Source organism: Budorcas taxicolor, chromosome 11 (assembly GCF_023091745.1).
Source record: "Budorcas taxicolor isolate Tak-1 chromosome 11, Takin1.1, whole genome shotgun sequence".
NCBI lineage: Eukaryota > Metazoa > Chordata > Mammalia > Artiodactyla > Bovidae > Budorcas > Budorcas taxicolor.
In genome coordinates this window covers 39810076-39836227 of record NC_068920.1, presented here as the reverse complement: position 1 = coordinate 39836227, position 26152 = coordinate 39810076, and the positions used below count along the sequence as shown (strand labels likewise).

The 26152-nt window shown below is 40.3% G+C and overlaps 1 protein-coding gene and 2 non-coding genes across 3 annotated transcripts in view; 2 read left to right on the top strand and 1 right to left on the bottom strand.

Moving 5' to 3' along the window:
* LOC128056623 (24-hydroxycholesterol 7-alpha-hydroxylase) overlaps positions 1–26152 on the bottom strand; it is an 85795-nt gene that overhangs the window by 46691 nt on the left and 12952 nt on the right. Inside the window, exons 3-7 of the mRNA XM_052649418.1 lie at positions 24262–24436; positions 20993–21142; positions 19971–20064; positions 14249–14356; positions 6463–6553 (exon numbers count right to left, since the gene is read on the bottom strand). Of these exons, the coding sequence (XP_052505378.1) occupies positions 6463–6553; positions 14249–14356; positions 19971–20064; positions 20993–21142; positions 24262–24436 (618 nt within the window). The remainder of the gene's footprint in view (positions 1–6462; positions 6554–14248; positions 14357–19970; positions 20065–20992; positions 21143–24261; positions 24437–26152) is intronic.
* Positions 136–242, top strand: LOC128057037 (U6 spliceosomal RNA). Its single transcript, XR_008200231.1, has one exon. It is a non-coding gene; the product is annotated as a U6 spliceosomal RNA (small nuclear RNA).
* Positions 16630–16702, top strand: TRNAG-CCC (transfer RNA glycine (anticodon CCC)). The gene has a single exon. It is a non-coding gene; the product is annotated as a tRNA-Gly (tRNA).

Genomic DNA, 26152 nt, shown 5'->3' with positions numbered 1-26152 from the left:
TGTTTTCCTAGAGAACTTACAAATATAAAGAAGATTATGGGGAAAACCATGAACTATTGTATGCCAACAAGTTAAATAACCTACATGAAATAGACAAACTCCTAAGAAGACACAAACTCCAAGAAGAATTATACAGTTCTCACTTCAGCAACACATATACTAAAATTGCAAAGATACAGGGAAGATTAACATGGCTCCTGTCTAAGGATGACACTAAAATTTGCAAAGTATCCCATATTGTTCTGTTGATATAATGTACAGCATGGTTACTATAGTCAACAATACTGTATTATATATTTGATACTTACTTAAATTGGTCTTTAAAAGTTCTCATCATAAGAACATACATGTGGTTATGGAATTAACTAAATTTATTGTGCTAACCAATTCACTATATATATATATGGCTTCCCTTGTAGCTCAGTTGGTAAAGAATCTGCCTGCAGTGCAGGAGACCCGGTACAATCCCTGGGTCAGGGAGATCCCCTGGAGAGGGAAATGGTAACCCACTCCAGTATCCTTGCCTGGAGAATCTCATGGACAGAGGAGCCGGGTGGGCTGCAGTCCATGGGGTCACAATGAGTTGGGCATGACTGAGCAACTGACTGAGTTAGGCATGACTGAGCAGTATGAAAAGGGAAAATGATAGGATACTGAACGAGGAACTCCCCAGGTCAGTAGGTGCCCAATATGCTACTGGAAATCAGCAGGAAAATAACTCCAGAAAGAATGAAGGGATGGAGCCAAAGCAAAAACAATACCCAGCTGTGGATGTGACTGGTGATAGAAGCAAAGTCTGATGAAGTAAAGAGCTCTTTACTTACATTACAGGAACCTGGAATGTCAGGTCCATGAATCAAGGCAAATTGGAAGTGGTCAAATAGGAGATGGCAAGAGTAAACATTGACATTCTAGGAATCAGCAAACTAAAATGGACTGGAATGGGTGAATTTAACTCAGATGACCATTATATCTACTACTGTGGGCAGCAATCCCTTAGAAGAAATGGAGTAGCCATGATGGTCAACAAAAGACTCCAAAATGCAGTACTTGGATATAATCTCAAAAATGACAGAATGATCTCTGTTGTTTCCAAGGCAAACCAATCAATATCACGGTAATCCAAGCCTATGCCCCAACCAGTAAAGCTGAAGAGGCTGAAGTTGAACAGTTCTATGAAGACCTACAAGACCTTCTAGAAATAACATCCAAAAAAGATGTCCTTTTCATTATAGGGGACTGGAATGCAAAAGTAGGAACTCAAGAAACACCTGGAGTAACAGGCAAATTTGGCCTTGGAGCACGGAATGAAGCAGGGCAAAGGCTAATAGAGTTTTTCCAAGAGAACACACTGGTCATAGCAAACACCCTCTTCTAACAACACAAGAGAAGACTCTACAAATGGACATCACCAGAAGGTCAACACCGAAATCAGATTGATTGTATTCTTTGCAGCTAAAGATGGAGAAGCTCTATACAGTCATCAAAAACAAGACCAAGAGCTGACTGTGGCTCAGATCATGAACTCCTTATTGCCAAATTCAGACTTAAATTGAAGAAAGTAGGGAAAACCACTAGACCATCCAGGTATGACCTAAATCAAATCCCTTATGATTATACAGTGGAAGTGAGAAATAGATTTAAGGGACTAGATCTGATAGACAGAGTGCCTGATGAACTATGGAATGAGGTTCGTGACATTGTACAGGAGACAGGGATCAAGACCATCCCCATAGAAAAGAAATGCAAAAAGCAAAATGGCTGTCTGAGGAGGCCTTACAAATAGCTGTGAAAAGAAGAGAGGTGAAAAGCAAAGCAGAAAAGGAAAGATATAAGCATCTGAATGCAGAGTTCCAAAGAATAGCAAGAAGAGATAAGAAAGCCTTCCTTAGCAATCAAGGCAAAGAAATAGAGGAAAACAACAGAATGGGAAAGACTAGAGATCTCTTCAAGAAAATTAGAGATACCAACGGAACATTTCATGCAATGATGGGCTCGATAAAGGACAGAAATGGTCTGGACCTAACAGAAGCAGAAGATATTAAGAAGAGATAGCAAGAATACACAGAAGAACTGTGCAAAACAGAACTTCATGACCCAGATAATCACGATGGTGTGATCACTCACCTAGAGCCAGACATCCTGGAATGTGAAGTCAAGTGGGCCTTAGAAAGCATCACTACGAACAAAGCTAGTGGAGGTGATGGAATTCCCATTGAGCTATTTCAAATCCTGGAAGATGATGCTGTGAAAGTGCTGCATTCAATATGCCAGCAAATTTGGAAAACTCAGCAGTGGCCACAGGACTGGAAAAGGTCAGTTTTCATTCCAATCCCAAAGAAAGGCAATGCCAAAGAATGCTCAAACTACCACACAATTGCTCTCATCTCACACGCTGGTAAAGTAATGCTCAAAATTCTCCAAGTCAGGCTTCAGCAGTACATGAACCATGAATTTCTAGATGTTCAAGCTGGTTTTAGAAAAGGCAGAGGAACCAGAGATCAAATTGCAAACATCCTCTGGATCATCGAAAAAGCAAGAGAGTTCCAGAAAAACGTCGATATCTGCTTTATAGACTATGCCAAAGCCTTTGACTGTCTGGACCACAAAAAACTGTGAAAAATTCTGAAAGAGATGGGAATACCAGACCACCTGACCTGCCTCTTGAGAAACCTGTATACAGGTCAGGAAGCAACAGTTAGAACTGGACATGGAACAACAGAGTGATTCCAAATAGGAAAAAGAGTACATCAAGGCTGTATATTGTCACCCTGCTTATTTAATTTATATGCAGAGTACATCATGAGAAACGCTGGGCTGGAAGAAGTACAAGCTGGAACCAAGATTGCTGGGAGAAATATCAATAACCTCAGATATGCAGATGACACCACCCTTATGGCACAAAGTGAAGAGGAACTAAAAAGCCTCTTGATCAAAGTGAAAGAGGAGAGTGAAAAAGTTAGCTTAAAGCTCAACATTCAGAAAACGAAGATCATGGCATCTGGTCCCATCACTTCATGGTAAGTAGATGGGGAAACAATGGAAACAGTGTCAGACTTTATTTTCTTCGGCTCCAAAATCACTGCAGATGGTGACTGCAGCCATGAAATTAAAAGACGCTTATTCCTTGGAAGAAAAGCTATGACCAACCTAGACAGCATATTAAAAAGCAGAGACATTACTTTGCCAACAAAAGTCAAGGCTCTGGTTTTTCCAGTAGTCATGTATGGATGTGAGAATTGGACTATAAAAAAAGCTGAGTGCCGAAGAATTGATGCTTTTGAACTGTGGTGTTGGAGAAGACTCTTGAGAGTCCCTTGGATTGCAAGGAGATCCAACCAGTCCATCCTAAAGGAAATCTTTCCTGAATATTCATTGGAAGGACTAATGCCTAAGCTGAAACTCCAATACTTCGGCCACCCAATGAGAACAACTGACTCACTGGAAAAGACCCTGATGCTGGGAAAGACTGAAGGCGGGAGGAGAAGGGGACGACAGAGGATGAGATGGTCGGATAGCATCACCAACTTGATGGACGTGAGTTTGAGTAAGCTCCGGGAGTTGGTGATGGACAGGGAAGCCTGGCATGCTGCAGTCCATTGGGTTGCAAAGAGTCCGACATAACTGAGTGACTTAACTGAACTGATTCTGATAGTAAAACTAGACAAAGATATCACAAAAAAGAAAACTATAAATCAGTATATGTTATTAATAAAGATGCAAAATTCCTCAACAAAATACTAACAGACTGAATCCAGCAACATATATAAAAATCATATGTTTTAACTGAATTATCTCAGTTAAAAGATGTATCTCAGGAATGTAAGGGGGTTGAAACATGAAAATCAGCTAATCTAAAACATCATCATACAAAACATAGCATTATATCAAATGAAAGAAGCCAGACATAAAGGACCAAGTATTTAATCGCAGCTTTACCCTAAGACTTATTGTATGAGAAAGTTGGGGAAAATGTCTGAGATGGGCTCTAGTGGTGAGGCTAGTGAGATTCGGAGGTGGAAATTCACTAAAGACATCTTCAAAGAAGGAAGAGGCAATCTTCTAAAAGAAAGAAGCATAAAAATGGGAGAAATGGCATGCTGTGTCAGGTTATTTCATCCCTTTTAACATTCTTCCTTTGACAGGAGCCTTTGTTTGGGCATATGGGTATCTCCCCTGATAGCAGCTTCCAAAGATCTGTGGCTTCCTCTCCCATTATCTAACTTCTTGAACTGCTATATCGTATTCATGAATTGACATGAACTGATTCTGTATAAGCATGGCAAAAAATGTTTGATACATTATAGACTAATTTCAATTCTACAAGAGTCTTATAAAGACTCTTTATAAGCTTTTAGTTTACAACTGAAAGCACTGACACAATATAGCTAGCACACTGGTACCTATTTGAAGATTTTTTTTTTTTCTGTTAGAGGGGAATGTGTTCATGCTAAGTTGCTTCAGTGTTGTCTGATTCTGTGTGACCGTATGGACTGTAGCCTACCATGCTCAGCTGTCCATGGGTATTCTCCAGGCAAGAATACTGGAGTGGATTGCCATGCCCTGTTCCAGGGGATCTTCCCAACACAGGGATCAAAGCTGCATCTCTTACATCTCCTACCCTGGCAGGAGGGTTCTTTACCACTAGCACCCCCTGGGAAGCCTGCTGCTGCTGCTAAGTCGCTTCAGTCGTGTCCGACTCTGTGCGACCCCATGGATGGTAGCCCACCAGGCTCCTCCGTCCCTGGGATTCTCCAGGCAAGAACACTGGAGTGGGTTGCCATGTCCTTCTCTAATGCATAAAAGTGAAGAGAGAAAGTGAAGTCGCTCAGTCGTGTTCGACTTTTAGTGACCCCATGGACTGCAGGAGAATAAAGTGAAGTGAAAGTGAAGTCGCTCAGTCATGTCCGACTCTTTGTAACCCCGTGGACTGTAGCCCACCAGGCTCCTCCGTCCATGGGATTCTCCAGGCAAGAATACTGGAGTGGGTTGCCATTTCCTTCTCCAGGGGATCTTCCCAACCCAGGGATCGAACCCAGGTCTCCCGCATTGCAGGCAGATGCTTTACCCTCTGAGCCACCAGGGAAGCACAGTCTCTAAAACAGGAATTTAGAAAAAGACAAAGATTTTGTCTTTCTCCTTTAGAATTGCATTTTAGAGTTCAAGATTCAAACGCAGTAAAAATTTTGATTAATATTATGCTTCTATTGTGGCCTTTGGGTCCAGTAGGCTTCTTATATTATCCCAACCACCACCCTTACTACCTTTCTATTTCTGAAAGACCAGGAATTTGGAGAACACTGTGTCAGGAGAAGACTCTGGTAAGATAAAGGAGAGTATGTGATGATCAAGGATGCATTCCCTTTGTCATCTATAGACACAGAGGCACGCACATTTCCATTAGATTTGCAGATACAAGCTCCATAAACGCAAGTCATCTTGTCTTTCGTCCACCACTGTAATATCTCCAGAATCTAACTTGTTAGTGTTGTCGGGACTCAATGATTCTAATGCTCATCACTTCCATGAAATATGACCTAGCAGTGGCCGATTCACACTCAAATCTCAGAGGCAATACGGCTTCTATATCCATGTTGGCCAAGCCAATTTGATTTTTGGCTTAACTTGAAAGGAAGTAGTCAAAATAAGTTTAAAAATCCAAATAAAATATTTTCAGCAATCACAAAGGGGAGAAGGGAATAACTTAATTGTCATCACACCACTTTGCCCTATTATTATTTTGTGTTCTTCCAAGAGTACCACATCATTTATTGTTTCTTTTTCACATCAGAATATATAATGTGACATATTAAAGTTTTTTTTTTTTGTAAATCTACTCTCAAACAGGTAAAATAATGCTGAATAAACAAGGACTGGAATTTTCTCCATTCAAGCTTCTGTTTATTTTAAAACAGATGACAACTGAGGAGCTCAAATCTGATCTAAAATGGCAAAGTAGAAATCTCTACCTGCAGTTCAAAGCCACAAAACCTTTAAAAATTATAACATTTTAAAAGTTCCTTTGGAACTAACATCCATATCCCATTAGTAAAGTTAAGTAGCATAAGGAATATGTACCATATTACTTTTATAAAATCTGGAAAATCCTGAATTCCAAAACTATGGACTTGGGGTTCAGTTGAGGCAATGGGCCAGGAGATTAGAAGAAAAGCCCTGTGTACTACACTTGTGTTTAAACAGGAAAGTTGGGCAAATTATAATCTCTATGTTTCATTATTTGGAAACAAGGGAGTTGGTCCAGATGAATTCTAAAATCCTTGACAGTAATTAAATCCTAAGATTCTACCTGATCAACTTATTTTTGAAACATATAAATTATGTTCAATTTGGATTATTTTGAAATTCTATTAAATTATGGGCATTTAACTTAGCCCAGAATGTGTGACAAGCACACATTATTAGACGTAACTGCAATTATGCAATTTATTTCAGTGTTAGTACCTGCTGTGCCAAATACAGACGATATGCCTTCCATAATGGTCCTGTGGATATTGGGATGAGAGAGGACAAATGCAAATGTCCAAAATGCAACCTTAAAAAGAAAAACATGTGTCAAAAAATATAACCTTCTTTGAATGTGAACAAAAGAATACATAGGATTAGCCACAAACAGTTAAAATATTGAAGTTAAACTTAAAAACATGTTAGTAAAGAGTATCTTTGAAAACAACTGGATGTTATGAACAAAGAGATGTTATATATCTCTGAGGGGTTAACTTTACAATTTTATTCTGCCACTTTACTATATTGTTTATACAGAGTAAACTATCTTCACTACAAAAAAAATTGGAAAATCAGGATTTTTTATTTTACTTATATACAGTATAAAATATTATACCAGCACATATTAGAATTTCAGAAACAAGTTATGACACTTAAGCAAGTTAGTCCAAAACAAAGACATTTTTAAAGATTCAATCTCTTTGAAACACAAATAAATTAGCAAATCATATACTCTGCAAATGAAACACGGTAACTTTAAATAAGCCTCAGAAACTATATCTAAAACCTCATAAACTCAATACCAAAAATTAGGGTTCTTTCACACCCTATTGAGCAAGAATGCTTGCAAGTTTATAGAGTATTACTGAACACAGTATGTTTGCAAGTTCTCGCTCTAGGCTAAACAAAATTATTTCACATCTTTCCTCATTGTGGTATTATAAAATAGCACAACCAAGAAAATACTACCAACCAATAAAATTATACTGCTAAACATCAAAGACATACAGATGGCTAACAAGCACATGAACAAGAGGCTCAACATTACTAATTACTAGAGAAATGTAAATCAAAACTACAATGAAACATCCCCTCACACTGGTCAGAATGACTGTCATCAAAAAGTCTGCAAATGCTGGAGAGGATGTGGAGGAAACGGAACCCTCGTACACTGCTGCTGGGAATGTAAACTGGTGCGGCCACTATGAACAGTATGGAGGTTCCTTATAAAAATAAAACTAGAACTATCATAGGGGCCAAAAATTCCATTCCTGGGTATAGATCCAGAAAATATGAAAACACTAATTCAAAAAAACACATGTACCCCAATGTTGATAGCAGCATCATTTACTATAGCCAAGACATGGAAGCAACCCAGTCACCCATTAACAGATGATTGGATTAAGAAGATGTAGTACATATATACAATAGCATATTACTCAGCCATAAAAAGAATGAAATACTGCCATTTGCAGCAACATGGTTGGACCTAGAGAATACTGTGCTTAGTGAAATAAGTCAGACAGAGAAAAGCAAATACTGTATGATATCACCTATATGTAGAATCTAAAACAAAACAAAACAAAACAAAAAACAAATGAATGTACAGGAAAAACAAACATAGATATAGAAAACAAAGAGAGAAGGCGGAGGATAACAGATACAAATTACTAAGATAGATAAGCAACAGGATGTACTGGACAGCACAGGAAATTATACCCATTATCTTGCAATAACATATCATGAAGTATATGCTGAAAAAATACTGAATCACTATGCTGGACACCAAAAACTATAACAATATAGTAAATAAACTACTGGAGTGGGTTGCCAAGACCTCCTCCAGGGGATCTTCCCGACCAGGGATTGAACCCACATCTCTGGCGTCTCCTGCACTGCAGGCAATTTTCATCCACTGAGGGGCCTGGGAAGCCCCAAATAAACTACAGTTCGACTGAAAAACAAAAAAGCCAAAAAAATTTTCCCTTAGTTCAGGTAGATGCTTTTGCTTCTATTTTAGATTCCACAATAAAGAAAAGATACCAAATCATTAAAAGAAGCTTGCGTTTCCCTTTCATCCTTTTTTTTTTTTTTGTAAACACATTTTGTGAAAGAATTCATCTAGGAAAACCAATCCTGAAAAGACTCAGATGTCTAACACTTTGTGTCATTCAAGTTTTTTTGTCCGTCCTGACAATGCTAAGCATCTTTAAATGATCCCAATGCTCCCCTCTGTGGTCAGAAGAGGAAGAGCAGCAACTGAAAGGAAGTGCTTGTGTTTAGTCACTCAGTCGCATCCAACTCTTTGCGATCCCATGGACTGCAGCCTGCCAGGCTCCTCTGTCCATGTGGATTCTCCAAGCAAGAATACTGGAGTGGGTTGCCATGCCCTCCTCCAGAGGATCTTCCCAACCCAGGGATAGAACTTAGGTCTCCTGCATTGCAGGTGGATTCTTTACTGACTGAGCCACCAGGGCAGTGCTTGCTAACTGCTAAGTCGCTTCAGTCGTGTCCGACCCTGTGCGACCTCATAGACAGCAGCCCTCCAGGCTCCCCCGTCCCTGGGATTCTCCAGGCAAGAACACTGGAATGGGTTGCCATTTCCTTCTCCAATGCATGAAAGTGAAAAGTGAAAGGGAAGTTGCTCAGTCATATCCGACTCTTAGCGACCCCATGGACTGCAGCCTACCAGGCTCCTCTGCCCAGGGGATTTTCCAGGCAAGAGTACTGGAGTGGGGTGCCACTGGAAGTGCTTGGACAAAACCAAATTCCATCCTACTCATTGCTGTCCCCTTTGTGACAGTAAACTGATACTGTGGGGATAAACACGGTGCTGTTTACATAAGCAAAGTGAACAGAGAACTGAGGCCTCTATGAGCCCAAGACCCACTCACTTTGTGTGGTGTATTCGGGTTAGGACACACTTACCCAAGATATCAACTAGTTCATTTTCAGAGGAAACATGCTTAGTGAGCTCTCATCACCTTCTCCCGACATGGGCCCTTTCTACATTATCTATAGGGGAAGTGCTGAATTACTGGAATTACTGGATTTAATTAATAGACACTCCATACTCAATCCATCTTTTTAAAATTGTATTGAAGTAAAATCGATTTATAATGTTGAATTAATTTCTGCTGTACAGCAAAGTGATTTAGTTATATATATTTGTGTATATATATATGTATACATGTGGGTGTGTGCATGCTCAGTGGCTGCAGTTGTGTCCGGCTCTTTGTGACTGCACGGACTGTGGTCCACCAGGCTACTCTGTTCCTGGGATTCTCCAGGCAAGAATACTGGGGTGGGTTGCCATTTCCTCCTCCAGGGGATCTTCCCAACCCAGGGATTGAACCTGTGTCTCTTGTGTCTCCTGCTTGGCAGGTGGATTCTTTAACACTGATCAACCTGGGAAGCATGTATACGTGTATATACAACTAAGCCACTTTGCTGTACAGCAGAAATTAATACAATATTACATATATTTTCATATGTTTTCCATTAAGGTTTATATAAGATATTGAATATAGTTTCCTATGCTATACAGTAGGGCTTGTTAATTAAAGACTCAGAGTTCAAGTGGGGGAAAAATACATCTTCGTAATACTGTATAGATTTTCAGTTATACAAAAGAGGGGTTTAAAGTTTTATGTGGTTAATTGCAGTTTTAGAGATTGACTAAAATTGGCTATTACTCATTTTTAAAGCAAACTCAAGGAATTCAGTTAAACTATAAATGGTTGTACAGTGGTGTTAGTTACTGTCTTTGATGCCTCTTTTCTTAACAGATTTTCTTCTAAAAATCTATATTATAGTCTACATAAAATCTTTTAAATTTAAAAAATCACTCTTTTAAACAGAAAGGCACAGAGAAGAGCAATGGTGCGTAACAAGTTTATACACATGACTGAGTTAACAAATAGGAATATGTGACCCTGGGATTGTTGTGCACCACATTTGGCAAAAGAGTTCAAAACTTCTCCCAAAAGTACCAGTTCATGTTTTGTCAGAGGGGTCACATCCATGGTAAGGGCTGGGGAAAAAGAAGGACCACTGGACTCACTGAGCTTCAGAAGCAGCCACCAAAATGCCTTTCCATCATCTTGAAAAGGTAAGAACATGGGCAAGAAGAGATGGGGAGGAAAGCTCTGCCTGTTGAGTCAGGGACAAGATGGACTGAGCGTGTTTTTCAGCCTCATTTGTTCTTCCATTCAGAACTAGATTTACTAGGGGGCGTCCCCGCTTATCCAGTGGCTATGACTCTGAGCTCCCGAGGCAGCAGGCCCAGGTTGGATCCCTGGTCTGGGCACTAGATCTCATATGCCACAGCTAAGAGTTCGCATGCTGCAACTAAGGATTCCACATGGCATGACCAAGACCGAAGATCCCATGTGCACAGCTAAGACCCAGCACAGCCAAATGAAAACAAGCCAACCAACAGAGGAAACACTTAACAAATATTGGTGGAATCTCTACAACCGGCCAGATAGTTTTCCACCAACCACGGTAGACACAAAACTTACAGAAGGCATACTTCCTGCCCAAAGGACTTTCACGTCTGTTGAAAGTATGAGAGAGATACAAGAGAAAAAAATGAGCTAAATATACAGGCAGCAGATGGCACAGACAATAAATGCTGTGGGAATTGAGTGGGGGATGGGGAGGGGTGGAGGATCGTCACCACTGAAAGTGTTTAGAAAGAGCTTCAGAGAAGCAGATGGAAAAGGTAAAACGCCAACTTTTGAGATTGGTTTGGAACAATGCTCCTGAAAAGTTTATTTGGTAGTCAGGAATTTCTTGGACTTTGGAATGGGGTTTCCTATAGAAATAATTTCATAAATTGTGGTTAATATCTTGGACCAGTCCACCGAAGTTCACCAAGACCTTGGTCTCATAAAAGAGCCTCCTGGTGCCCATACCAAGCCCATCTGATGCCTGAGCTCTGAGTTCCATGGACCTTGAGACACAGCAGAGAGTAGAATATGATCTAGGCACCAGGGAAGCACAGGCCCCATAATCCACACCTCTGGCAGGGCTTTTGGAGGCTCTCCAGGCCACTGCTGGGAACAGCAGTAGCTACTCCCACCCTAGGGCATCTGAGAGGTCAAGTTTTGGACGCCAAGGCAGTTCATTATTAGTGGGCCACTGAACAAAATGACTGATTGAAACAATGGTGTTGCTTTTTATAAGAAAAGAAAGTGAATGCTTTTTAAGCCAGGGACTATAAGGCACTTTCCACTCCTTAAAAACATAATGCTCACAATATCCTATGAGGCAGATAACATTCATCCTATCTTATAGATATGGACACTACAGCTTGCAGTTAAACAATTGGCCCACTGTCATATGGCGCTGGGATTTGGCATTGGTCTTGACTCGAAAGCCAGTTCAGGGTCTCTGCCTGCACGCCAGCTGCCTCTTGGAAGTGCCAACAAGAACCAGTAAAGACGGAACTTTCACTGATCGTCAGACACTTGCTTTCTGAAATTATTGATTTAAATTCTTGCACACCAGTGCCAGGAACAGATTCCAAAAAACTGACTTCCCCTGGGTCAGATCAATGGGGCTTTGTGTCCCTTTCTTCCAGGGGGTCCTTTCTAATGAGATCTTGAAAATTAATCCTGTGACAGGAGTGACAGTTTTGTTGCTGCTTTGGGAGTTGCTTTTGATATCTGCCTTTTAGTTTTGCTATAGCTTAATCAGTTTCCAAAAGAATTGCGTAAGGAAAAATCAGAGAATAGTATTAGAGGTACGTAAAGAAAGGGAAAGGGTAGACTATTTTTACTTTCTCCTACCCTAGATGAAATATATATTTTAGTGACTGACACACACTTGAACAGAGAAGCCAGAATTTCTATTTCTGCTCTTTACAGAATCCACCTGCAATGCAGGAGACCCCAGCTTGATTCCTGGGTTGGGAAGATCCACTGGAGAAGGGATAGGCTACCCACTCCAGTATTTTTGGGCTTCCCTTGTGGTTCAGCTAGTAAAGAATCCACCTGCAATGTGGGAGACCCCAGCTTGATTCCTGGGTTGGCAAGATCTCCTGGAGAAGGGAACAGCTACCCACTTCAGTATTCTGGCCTAGAGAATCCATGGACTATATAGTCCATGGGCTCGCAAAGAATTGGACATGACTGAGCAACTTTCTCTTTCTTTATAATGGGATACAGGAAACCAAAATATTGATACTTAGACCTTCCACAACTTTTGCCTGAGGAAGGAGTAACAAATAATACTTAACACATCTTATTTCTATTTGTTAGAAGAAAAAAAAAGAATACATTTAACATTATACGTGGGTTAAAAGTTCCTGTTTAGTAGAAAACAAACATATAAAAAGTTTAACCTTTAAACTCTCAAATTATATAAGTGCAGCTTAAGCTAACATAAAATCCTCCTGACACAGGAAATGGTTGTGTATCGATCATCAAGTGTCAGACAAGTCTTGTAGCTTTATTCTAATTCATAACAGTTTTAAAAGGAAACAGTTCAAAAATCTCTGCTCTCATCCCCATCACCCGAACTTCTAAGAGGGGCTCAGTGCAACTACATTTTTGTGCAAACAACGAGGCTTATAGGGAATACCTGCTTTCCTTCTGAGAGTCTGGAATGTTGATGATGCTAGGCAGAGGGCGCTTTTGTGATCAACGCTCCCAAGAAAATCTTGGACACTGAGTCTCTAATGAGCTTCCCTGGTTCATAACACTTCCCAAAGTTTGTCACAACTTAATTGCTGAAGGAATGATATGTATCTTGCGTGACTCTGCAGGGAGAAGACTCTTGGAAGTTTGCACCTGGTTCTCTCTGGACTCCATCCCCCCCAACTCCCCTTTTTCCTTTGCTGATTTTGCTTTGTATCCTTCTGCTATAACAAATCTTATCTGTGACTGAAAAAGGAAAAAACAAACAAACTCCTCTTTCTTTAGAAGTATGGTGCGTTCTAATGTCACCAGCTCCACTCATGACAAGCTTCAGGTCTACATCATCCCAACAGAAATGATACACAGAAGGAGAATGGGTTCAAGGGAAGACAAAGAACTCATGATCCCTGGGTAGCAGCTGGTTTATCTCACTGAATCCTCACAATAATCTTGTAGAAAAATGAGGGTTATGGATTATTAAAAGGCTCAAATCTAGGACCATACTAGGAGTTTTACTATCCTTTTTCACCAATAAGAGAATGGAGGATCAGAGAGTCTGTTACCTCCATAAGATCCTATGCTGTGGCTAGGATACCTGGATTCAGCTCAATTTTAACTGAACTACCCATTTATCTACTCTCTCCCCAATAAAAGGCAGGGGTCAAGACTTACTCATCTTTGCAGCACTGATATTAAGCATGTTGCCCAACATGGAAAGTACAGAAAGTGCTCCACACACAAGTGTTGTCACATCTGACCCCAAAGTGCAAATTCTTCCCTTAGCCTCTTACATGCTGCCTTACAAAGAACAGAGTGCACTTCAGGTCTCCGCTGTGCCTCCTCTGTGATCTTAACAGATTTCCTTAGGCACTTAGTTTTGTTTTCCTATCTCACAACCAAATCCATTACAGTCATTTTCTGCCCCATAACATGTGAAAAAAAAAAAAAATTTTTTTTTTTTTTAAAATTCCCTAGTGGCTCAGTGGTAAAGAATCTACCTGTCAATGCAGGGAGACACAGGTACCATCCCTGGTCCAGGAAGATCCCACAGGCCTGTGCAACGAAGCTTGTGCACCACAGCTCCTGAGCGAGTGCTCTAGAGTCTGGGAGCTGCTGAAGCCTGCATGCTAGAGTCTGTGTTCTGCAGTAGAGAAGCCACTGCAATGAGAAGCCCACGCACCTCAACGAGAGAGTAGCTCCCACTCTCTGCAACCAGAGAAAAGTCCACACAGCAGCAAAGACCCGACACAGCCAAAAATAAAGGGATAAATAAATAAATGATAAAAAAGGAAGAAAAATGAAGGGAAAAACTGAAAGCACAGTAGACAGAAATGCATGCCTGCCTTTACTAATATACTTACAGGGACAGTATTGGACAGAGAAGCCCAAAGTAGTAAGAGCCCATAATTAGGACTCTTCTGTTCATTTGCTTCCATCTCTAGGAGGTCCAGTACAGCCTGCATTACTGTCTGTTTAAAAAGAAAAATATTGTCAAACCAGAGCTATGTGACCAAGACTGATATTAATAAAGATCATCTTTCTTTAATCTGAAAGATACTATTTTTGCTATTCTTAGGTTTGTGATTTCAGGCATGCTAAGGGATTTACATACTTACTGGTAGAATAGTAATTCGAAGTAGGGACTCCGGGGTTCAATACTTTTACCACATTGGTTCAAATCCTGCCTTAATTTTTTAAACACTTTATTTTTTAGAGCAGTTACAGGTTTACAATAAAATTGAGAGGAGAGTACAGAAATTTCTCATATAACCCTTACCCCCACATCTGCGTAGCTTCTCCATTGTTGTCAGCATCACTTACCAGAACTGCACATTTTTTTTTTTTTACCAAAGATGAAACTAAATGGATATATGATAATCATCTAAAGTGCATAGCTTACCTTAGGATTCATTCTTGGTGTTGTAAACTCTATGGCTTTGGACAAATACATAATGACATCTATTATCATTACAGTATCACACAGAGTATTTTCATGTCCCTAAAACATCCTCTAGGTTCTGTCTACTCATCTCTGCCCAGTCTCTAACAACCACTGATCTTTCTACTTTCTTCATAGTTTTGTCTTTTCCAAAACGTCACATAACTGGAATCAGACAGTACATAGCCTTCTCATATTAGCTTCTTTCACTTAGTAATATGCATTTATGGTCCCTCCATGTCTTTTCATGGCTTGATAGCTCATTTCTTTTTAGCACTAATATTCTATTCTCTGTAGGTAGCACAGTTTATCCATTTATCCACTTACCTATTGAAGGCATCTTGGTTGTGTCTAAATCAGTATATTATAAATACTGCAATACTCTAGAACTATGCAGAGAACTGACATTTGACATGGACGGTGCCAGGTCAGATCAGGGCTACATCCAAGGCCACCTACTGTGGCTGTTCTCAGGTCATCACACAAATTCCATGACAGCATTTCCTTCATTGGAAGGTTTCCCAGATTTGCCTCTGCCAGTGGTCATCTCCATCACCATGAAGAAACTCAGACATTGTAACATTGCCAGTAAACTTACTTGTGCACTGTGAATCTTAAATAGGCAATAGAAATAATAGTAGTCATTGCTTTGGAAGGCAAGTACTGTTTTAAGGGCTTCACAGGGATCAAAGTATTCAATGCTCACCCCAGCTCCAAGGAGTAGATCTGTTCTTTTCACTGTTTTACATTTGAGGAAATGAAGGTACAATTAAGTTGGGGAACTTTGCTAGAGACATACAGATTGTCACTGGTGGAGCTGGGACTGAATCCTGGGAGTCTGGCCCCTGGCTCCGGTGCCCATAATCTTAGCTACTAGGTTATCTGCCCTTTGAAAGTGAAAGTTGCTTAGTCATATCTGACTCTTTGTGAGACTCCATGGACTGTAGCCTGCCAGGCTCCTCTGTCCATGGAATTCTCCAGGCAAGAATACTGGAGTGGGTGTAGCCATTCCCTTCTCCAGGGTATCTTTCCAACCCAGGGATCAAACTCAGGTTTCCTGCATTGCAGACAGATTCTTTTCTGTACTATCTGAGCCACCAGGAAAGCCCTTTAGGAACAATCTTAGCCACTAGGCCTATGCTGCCCCTTGGAGACTCAATCCTTAACTCATGGATTAGGGATTTGGAGAAGTGCACTACGCTACAATGCAGTGGTTTTTCTTCAGATTCTATAGTATGGAAAACACCAATTACATCACCATCAAAGTAAACACATGACTAGAGGCTGTTCCTATTACTTACAAAGAATGTAATGTTTCAAAAATGATTAACCCTGGCTTTCTGGTTATAACAATCCCCTGTTTTCCAGGTATTGAAGTTGTTGTGAAAAATAAATGAGTAATGAATTTGTGAAATGTGTAATATGGTGGCTGGGACACAGTAAGCACCCCATAAATGTCAGTGATGTCTTATTGTTTTTGTAACAATGGATTAGCAGGTTTGAAAATAATTTTAGTATAAATTTCATTTACTCCTGATTTCTATCAGATTTACAATGCAAGTTGTTATGGTACAAAGTTAATATTTCATTGAAAAATCCTACAGATATATTTCATTCTCTTGATAGGCTATTCTGTAGCACAGTCTTTTTAAATAAAAACATAGTTTAATATATATCTAGAATAACATGGGAGAAGTCATTCAAGTTAAAATATGATAAAATTATGATGTGATAAGAGTATGTATAATATTAAAAAAAAAAATCTGCTTCTAGTCTTTTGCTTAACTAGGCCATTGAGGGACTTCCCTGGTGGTCCAGTGGCTAAGACTCTGTGCTCCCAATGCAGAGGCCCTGGGTTCAATCCCTGGTCAGGGAACTAGAGCCCACATGCTGCCGCTAAGACTCGGTGCAGTAAAAAAAAAAGAAAACCCTAGGTCACTGAATCCACTTATACAGTAAAAGACAACAAAATCTTTTATTTTCTTCTTAGCCCATGTTTCTTAAAAAATTGTTGGTATAAAGGCATAAACTCTGTGTGAACACTGCTGGAGGAAAACAGAAACAATTTTTTTTTTTTTTGAAAAGTTAAAAATTCCATAATTTTTTATTCCTGGTACCACTACCACAATTTACAGGGCAATATACCTGATGTAATGAAAAGAAAAAGACAAAGCTACAACAGATGAAAGATCTCAGGAATGTAACATCTAATTGACATTACACTGCATTAATCAATAGCTGCACTCTTTGCAAACTGTGGGTATAACAGTCCGGAACAGAAGGGTTTCCTGTTTAAGCTGCAGTAGCTTTTCTGACTATGAATCATCGTTCCTTCTGTGGCAGATTTTTACGGTTTCTCTAACGCATTTGGGACGACTGTCTCAAAGTAACCTGCAGCTTTCCTGACAACTCCTTGCTCTCTCTCCTACTAAGAACTGTAGCCCTTTTCTTCTGAGTTTTTAGAATTTTCTGCTACCATATCCACCACTTCCACCACCAGATCCATAACCGCCACCATAGGGACTGCCCAAGCTTCTTCCACCAAAACTGCCCCCTTTCATGGGTCCATAATTTGATTGCTGTTGTCCATTATAATTTCCAAAATCATTATAGTTTCCACCACCACCATAGTTACCTCCAAAATGTCCTCCTTCATCGTAACCATCATATCCTCCACCACAACCACCATATCCACCACCTTGGTTTCCATATCCTGGTCCACCACCGCCATAGCCTCCTCTATTACTATAAGCAGGACCACTGCCACAGGTGCCACCATCACCTCCAAATCCATTATATCCACCATCACCTCCTCCATAAATCCCTCTGCTGCCACCACCTCCATCACCATAGCCTCCTTTTCCACCAAAGTTTCCACCACGGCCAAAGTTACGTCCACCACCTCCAAAGTTTCCTCCATGACCCATAAAGTTGCCAGATCCACCTCCACAACCTCTTTGTCATCCAGCAGATTGCATCTCTTGTTTAGAAAGGGCCTTTTTAAAAAAATGAAGTCACACAGCTCATGAGTGTTCAAACTGAATTCGATCCCAGCAATAAACACTGAATAAGCTTCACCAAAGTTCAAAATTTGTCTTTATTCAAAGGGGAAGTTCAAGTACTTATGATTAAAGTACCTCATTTCTTCAGAGTAAGAAAAATAAATGCTATTCTAGAATTACTGTCAGTGGGGAGTTTTAAGTGAAGTGAACTGAAAGTCATTCAGTCATGTCCGACTCTTTGAGAGTCCATGGACTATATGAAGTAAAGTGAAGTGAAAGTCACTCAGTCCTGTTCGACTCTTTGCTACCCCATGGACTATACAGTCCATGGAATTCTCCAGGCCAGAATACTGGAGTGCCTAGCCTTTCCTGTCTCTAGGGGGTTTTCCCAATCCAGGGATCAAACCCAGGTCTCCTGCATTGCAGGTGGATTCTTTGCCAGCTGAGCCACAAGGGAATCCCCGGAAGTTTTAACTGGGGCATTAAAACCCCTGTTTTATAGGCTCCTAGATTACAGATCTACTTGGGTCCAGCTTTTATACACATATGGTCTTGCCTCTAAATCCTGGAAAATAATGCAAAGAAAAATGTGTCTAGATCTGTTTGTAAAACAGAATTCTTAGCTGAGACAAAGTTTGTCAGTGAAGGGCATCCCAGTCTAACTTCCTTTCCTTTTAGCTGTTGACTGTTTAATTCTGAATAATGTGTATATGGTGATTATATTTCTTTTGTACTTTACTGTATTATTATTTTTTAATTTAAGAAAATAAAAGGCAATGTGATTTCACCCCTTTTCTGTCTTTTCAGAAATGCCTTGCAGAATATAATGACAGCTTATGATATACAGCAAAGATTGTTTGCATTAAATAATTTAATTCTCCAGCTGTCCTGGTACCCAACCTAACTTTCTATCCCATCTATTCAAGAGGGAGATCCCCAAACATTCACACATTCCTTTTTTTTTATTCTAAAGTGAACTTCCCCTCAAGCAGAGTTGTTTAAAATAACACTAGCTATTGTTGACTAAAAGCAAATGAACAAAAATATTTGATATCATCTTTAAGTGCCAGAAGATAAGAAGTGATCTCTTCAGTGATGATAACAATGACAAATTCTTTCATAGTCTTTACTCTCTTCCAAGTGCTTTCCAAATATTAACTCACTGGATCCCACAACTCTAAGAAGTAGGTGACAAAACTTGAGACCAAGAGGTCAGGCACCACATCCAAGGTCACAGAGCAGTGACTGGATTTGAGTCCAGGCAGTCCAGGCCAAAAGGAAGCCCAGCCTCCGAGGGTGAGTCTGGAGAAATCGGGTAGTTTTCCAAAGCTTCCAAGGATTCTAATGAGCGGTCAGGACTGAGAATCATGCATTAGCAAGCATCAGAACCATCTGGAAGGTGCATTACACCACAGATGGCTTGGCTCCCAGGGTTTCTGCCTGAGTGGTTCCCAGGTGATGTTGGTACCATCGGTCTAGGGACCACACGCGAAGAACAATAGATGCAGGTCGCTCAGAAGGGTGACTCCTGGAGCCTTGCTCTTTAAGTTTTATATCATACTACCTGGTTGCATTTGAGGAGAGAAACAATGAGTGGTGGTGGGCTCAGGGAAAAAAGTCAACTCTGTCAAGCTTTATTATCTTTGCCTAACTGGCTGTAACTCCCACTGAAGACTGTTGACACAAACAACTCTATAATCAATGGGTGTATGCTAAATCACTTCAATCATGTCCAACTCTTTGTGACCCTATGGACCGTAGCCTGCAAGCACCTCTGTCCATGGGCTTCTCCAGGTAAGAATACTGGAGTGGGTCGCCATGCCCTCTTACAGGGGATCTTCCCAACCCAGAGACTGAACCGGCGTCTCTTACGTCTCCCTCATTGGCGGGCGGGTTCTTTACCACTGTGCCATCATTAATCAATTCAAAAAGAAACTCAGACTATTGCATTATCTTGTTATCTGTAGTCTCAGTTTTTCCTTTATGGAAAATAGGGTTAATTCTTCCCTCCCTGTTGTGAGGATGTAATAATAAAATAACGTATGTAAACATCCAACACAGTGGATGGCAAAATAGTATCTAACGCATTTCATGATTTTTAGCAACAACAACAACCACCAAAAAAAGCTAAGGAATACTTACCAGGGAATTATCTTTTGCAGATTTGTATGTTTTTATATCTGGAATGTTTTTCTCAAAAAGCGCTAGAAGCCACTTTTTGGATTTTGACCAGTTTCTAGGTGAGAAAGAATACGTGTATAAATTAACTGAAAAGTACTCTAGGAGTAATAGATCACAGCAGAAAAGGGACACTGTCTATGGAATCTTAATTCTCCAAATGTCTTCTTTTTCAGCAGGAACTTCATGAGAGGTCTTCCTTCAGATTTATCAGTACCCAAGGAAAACTGAGGGGGCAAGGCAGCCACATTTTAGTGTCTTTTGCAAAGAAACGCTTGCATCCCTAGGGGACTGGTGCTGAATGAGAAAACAGGGCCTGTGACTCGCTCCGCCTAAGTTTACTCTGGCTCTTGCCAGTCTCAGGAGGATGAAAGACTAGCGCAGCGACCTGTGATTAGGTTAAATGAGGTGAAGCAAACCGACCAAGAGCAAAATTTTTAATCTTTTCTGACCAGTCATCAGTGTAGACAAACTGCCAAGAAACTAAAAAAAAATAAAAATAAAAAAAATAAATCACATTACTTTCTAATCAAACCGTTTCATCAACTTTTATCTGAGCCAATTGTGAGAAATACAGTTGACCACAACTACTGTTGCCTCAGGGGAGAATATGGACAAAGTCTGATTCTGACCCAAGTCACACGTGATAATGCAGGAATGACTGGTAAGAGTAAGCTGGAAATGGCATAGCAGGGAAACGGCATGGACAGTCTCAAAACAGACTCTTCATTTCGTTCTCATATTCTCCCCTTCCCCTCTGGTTTCTGTTCCCCAAAATGAGACTAAAGAAATGATCCATCACTCTTCTTCCGTTTCTCCCTCAATTCACACACACACACACACACACCTAACTGGTCGTAAGAATTAGCTTCTGTCTCTTCCACGTAAACTGCTATCATATCTACGTAGAACAAAGAAAGGAGTGACACATATTAATGGCTGAGGGGAACCTGGAAAGGGAATTAATACAGGAAACAGCTGTCTACCTTAGGAGGCATTCTGGCAACTGGGACCCATATTCGAAACCTTCATCGTAAGCTTGAAAGTGCTGATGAAACTCCCTGATTTTCCTCTCGTCTGTGGGAAACAGACCTTTTTTAAAGAGTATGTTCACTGTCACTGGGTAAAGCAGGTGCCTGCAAAGATAGAAACAGATAAAATGTCAGAGCCAATGACCAAAGGAGAAAGGCACGGGATACAAGAAGCTATTACTGAACAGCTATATACTAGGGGTAGACAGTCGAATGTGGGGCTGCCAAGGCTACAGTGGTAAAGAACCTGCCTACCAATGCAGGAGACATCAGAGACGCCAATTCGATCCCTGGGTTGGGAAGATCCCCTAGAAGAGGAAACGGCAACCCACTCCAGTACTCTTGCCTAGAGAATTCCATGGACAGCGAAGCCTGGTGGGCTAGAGTCCATGGGGTAACAAAGAGTCGGATACGACTCAAGAGACTTAGGATACACGCATGCACGCAATCACATGTGATAAATTTAGTGGAGGGAAGTCACTCCCAAGAGCTTTTAATATTTGGTTACCGTGCTCAAGATAACTTGGGGGTAAAATTGTGGTCTTATTTTTCTAAAGATTTTCAAATGCTTTCTAAGCAAGTATTGTTCGATCCTGATAAATGTGAGCTTAAAACTCGTAGGTGGTGTTTCAGGGGGGCTCTGAAGAGCTCTGGTACCATAGTTCTTTACATTTCAGCACAGAAAGAATTCAGCGAGAGGCAGAGTGATAGATAAGGAGTGATTTATTAGGATAGGAAGCTTGCGAGGCTTATGAGTAGTGGCTCAGAGGAGGCTACAACCCAAGAACTTACTGGGCTACAGTTTTACAATCAAAGGAAAAGTGGGGAAGCGGAGAAGACTTTCTGTTTCTTGAGCAGATGTCATGCTTCCATCATCAGTTCCTCCTGCTGGTTGGGCAGGGGAGTTTTCTTGTCCCTACATGGTCAAGCGACGTCCATAGATTATTGTTTTTCATGTGTACAGAGAGCATGTCCTAACTTACTGAGCTCACTGAGCTGGGTGAGGGTCTCATGCCACTATTGTTATATTGTTTTGGGGCATGTCTTGTGGCTCTGTGCATGGTTTTGTTGCTAAGCAAGCCTGCCTGGTTTCATGGTTAAGTAAATCTGTTTTCTTGAGTAATCATTAACTTAAGGGGCCTCCCATGTTTTTTTCTACTTGCAATCCCCTAGTGGGATTAACTATTTAATTTTGTCCCTATACTCTGTCCTCATCAAGCTGATACACAGAAAAATTCAACACAATTTGAACAAGCATTTATTTTTTAGCAAATAACAACAATAACCGAGATACTGTTCTTACCTTTAGATAGCAGCAAAAAAAAAAAAAAAAAAAAAAACCAAAGAATCAAGGGCAATATTAGTCACCAAATTCCTAATATCTCCCAGGAGCTTATGACTTTGAACCATACTGAAAATTCAAATGAAGTAGTGAGAAATGGAATATTTCCTGCCATATCAGTAAACAAAGGATGTCATAGTCATCACCAACTATAGCCACCACTGATGGTGAGCTGGTGAGCCCTGAGGAAACTCAGGAAGGAAAAGAACACCTGCCATCTGGCAGCCCTCAGACTGTAGCCACTCCCTGCGGTGAGCCCCAGGAGCCTTGAGATGTGAAAACAGGATATTAGCCCCAGAGAGCTGAGGTGCCTATCAAATGAATGATTTCAGTGAGCCCAGACTCTTGCATATTCCCAAACAAAGAAAAGTGCTAAATTCCTGAGATACGTGGTTTTCTTTGATTAATAAAAATCTTCTGATAGATGTTCAGACTACCTGTCCTTTGTTGCAAAACTTCTATATGACCCGGCTCCTGGTCTCACCTTTTCAGAGCAGTTCTCTCAGAGTAACTCGAGATGCTAAAGTTAAAGTTTTAGGGCTTGAAATCCTAAAAATTCCCACCAAACAAAACGGAACTCTCAGCTTTTAGGTTGTGAATATTTCTGAAGTCTACGGTATCGGTCATCAGTAAGTTTTCCCTCAAGTGAATAAAATTACTGTGGAATACTTATGTAAAAGAATATCAAAGATTATGTTCTAGGTTAGTAACACTAAGTGCTGTTTCTTCCCTTTTTGTTTGCCATCTCTCCTTTACAGAAAATTCTCAGGATCTCCTTCTGTCACAGTTTCAAAGTTATTCAAGAATTTGTTTTGTTTTGTTGTATATATTAGACATGTCAAAAGTTTGGTTGGTTGGTTGTTTCCATTTTTATTTTTTCTGTCTCTATTTCTAGACTTCTAACAAAATAGTAAATGTTGTTGTGCTTTCTGAGCCCGAACAGTTGAATCCTGCCTCCAGTATCAGGGCATCCCCCTGAGATGGAAAAGTGCCTCACTGGTAACTTCAATTTACCAAATCTCCCTGCACATGGTGGGGATTTTTCACATGGCTCCCGTGCTCAGCCCTGACATTTGTCAAAAAGCTCCGGAACAGAACTGAGCACTACCTGGCTCCCCATACTGTCCTTTCCTGTCTCACTGTCTCAGCATCTCTGCTCTCAGAGGACTCTGGGCTCAGTCCTGAGGCCCATGGTGGCTTTGTCTCAGCCACCTTGTGAAGTCTCACAAACATCTCCTGGAACCTTGCCCTCTACTTTGCAATTCTCTCCTCTTCCCTCTCCTCTCAATGTCCTCTTGTTCTAGTAATTACAAATTGCAGTGAATGCTTTATCAAAATTCTGATGGATACATGACAATTATATGAAGGAAACCCATGTAGAGCATATAAAATTGTAAGGAATGACTAAGAAGAAATTATTGTATATGTGCTAAAATGATTTTATTGGTTTGTTTTTACGTGCCTGCTAAGTTGCTTCAGTTGTCTCTGACTCTTTATGACCCCATAGACTGTAACCTGCCAGGCTCCTCTGTCCATGGGATTCTCCAGGCAAGAATACTGGAGTGGGTTGCAATGCCCCCCTCCAGGGGGTCTTCCCAGCCCAGGGATTGAACCCATCTCTTACATCTCCTGCACTGGCAGGAGGGTTCTTTACCACCAGCGCTGCCTGGGATCTATTGGTGTGTTTGCTTAACTTCAAATTGAAGTACTAAATGAAAACCGCCCATTAATTAGAATTTAAAAGATCAACAGAATTTTTTAATTGCTTAGTAAGGTAGATTTCATAATCCACCACATTGTATTTCAGGTCCAACATATAGGCTTCAAACTTTCTTATTCCAAAAACGGAAAACAAAACAAAAATAACAAGGCATCGATTTACCTCATAAACTTGTTCAGGTCTGTGGTCCCGTGAGTACCTAAATTCTGCAACTGTTCCTGTAATTCTTCGGTCAATTGTCCAGTGAATTTGTATAGGTTGAGAATCCCCATTTTCCCTTTCACCGTGATATAAAGTTTCTCGTGCAGTTTTAAAAAGATATTCTTTGCGATGGATGCTATAAACAGAGAAAACACTTTTCAAAAGAAGCAACCACTTCTTGAAGTAAACAGTCAGTATGTCTTCATCAGCAGGAACGAGGGCCAAAGGTGAAGAATCAACACAGACTGTGAGATGGCGAAAGCCTTAACAAAGTTTGCAAGGCCTTCTCCCCTCTTTGCAGCTCTCCAGTGGTATTTCCAGTGTCTTCGCCCTCCAAATATATATTCCAGGTAAAACACGCTCTTTTTTACATCTCACCATCTTCATGAACTGTTCTGTCTGCTCAGAAGGTTATTTTTGACAACCAACCCTCACTTTCCTTGCACACCTATAAGATATACATTTCTCCTTCTGACTTTTCTGCTTTAAGTGTCTTAAATATTGTCTCCACCAGCAGGATCTTCCTAACTCCATGAATAGCTTTGGCCCCACTGTTTCCTCCCCCTTTTTTTTTGGACTTTTAATGTGGATCATTTTTAGTCTCTATTGAATTTATGACAATATTGTTTTTGTTTCATGTTTTGGTTTTTTGGCCATGAGGCATGTGGGATATTAGCACCCAGACCAGGAATCGAACCTGCATCCCTCGGCTTGGAAGGTGAACACTTAACCACTGGACCCCAGGGAAGTCCCCACACTGTTCCATTGTTCCCTTTATCTTAGTGTTCATGCTCCTTTCATGACACACCTGGTCTGGTCTGGGTGTTAAAGAGTATGAATTTTTGAACTCATTATTCCTTTATATTTTTCTTTAACCCTCTTTAATTATCTTTGAAATAAGTTTTTTTTTAAACTAATTTTTAATTTTATATTTCATCATCCTATTACATGTAGGTTACATTTCACATAAGTTAATGAAAAATAATTTGTAAATTTCTTGAATATGTATCATCTCTGTGGTAGAGGTATATTTAAAAGGAATGGGAAGCTGGCTCATGAGTAAATATGATGATATTTTATCTGTTAAATAGAAATATTTAAACATGAAAGTCCTCCAGGCAGGGCAGAGCTGAAAAAAAAAAAAGTGATCATTTCAGTATACCTCTGATAGGTAAGTTGGTATATTTTTCTGAAGGAATATGTGAATTTACAGATCAAGAATCTTTCAAGCATTTATATCTCTTTGATCTGGAATGCCACAGTCTAAATATCAAGAAGCATTAAAGAGTCAAAAAATAAAATCAACATGTTGTGATTTTTCATGCAAGCAACAAAAAATAATAATCATGTTATTGATCACTAACAGCCTTGAAAACAAACTTTCATGTCTTAATGGCAAGAAATGCATAAAAGCTATAGGAAAATGAACCTAAGAAAGAAGCAAAAAACGGAAGCCAAGAGAAAGAAAGATGTTAGAAGCAAGCACAAGCATTATGAAAGCAGAGGAAAGAATCAGGTGCAAAATGAACCAGCTCTGTATTCCTGGGAAGACAAATGGCCTTAGCATGCATGTTCACATCCTGGGGAGAAATAAAGGCAGACAGTCACACTGAAAGTATACTGGTTGAGTCCAGCAGTCTCTGAGGATGAAGAAAGAAAGGGCACCAATTATATGAAGCCAAGCCCCACTCACCTTAATAACCCTGTGGACTATGTCAGGAAATGCCATAGTAAAGAGCTTACTGGGGCTTCCTTGGTGGATCAGGGGTTAAGAATCTGCCTTCCAATGCACGGGATGTGGGTTTGATCCCTGGTCAGGGAACTAAGATCCCTCATACTGCAGTGTAACTAA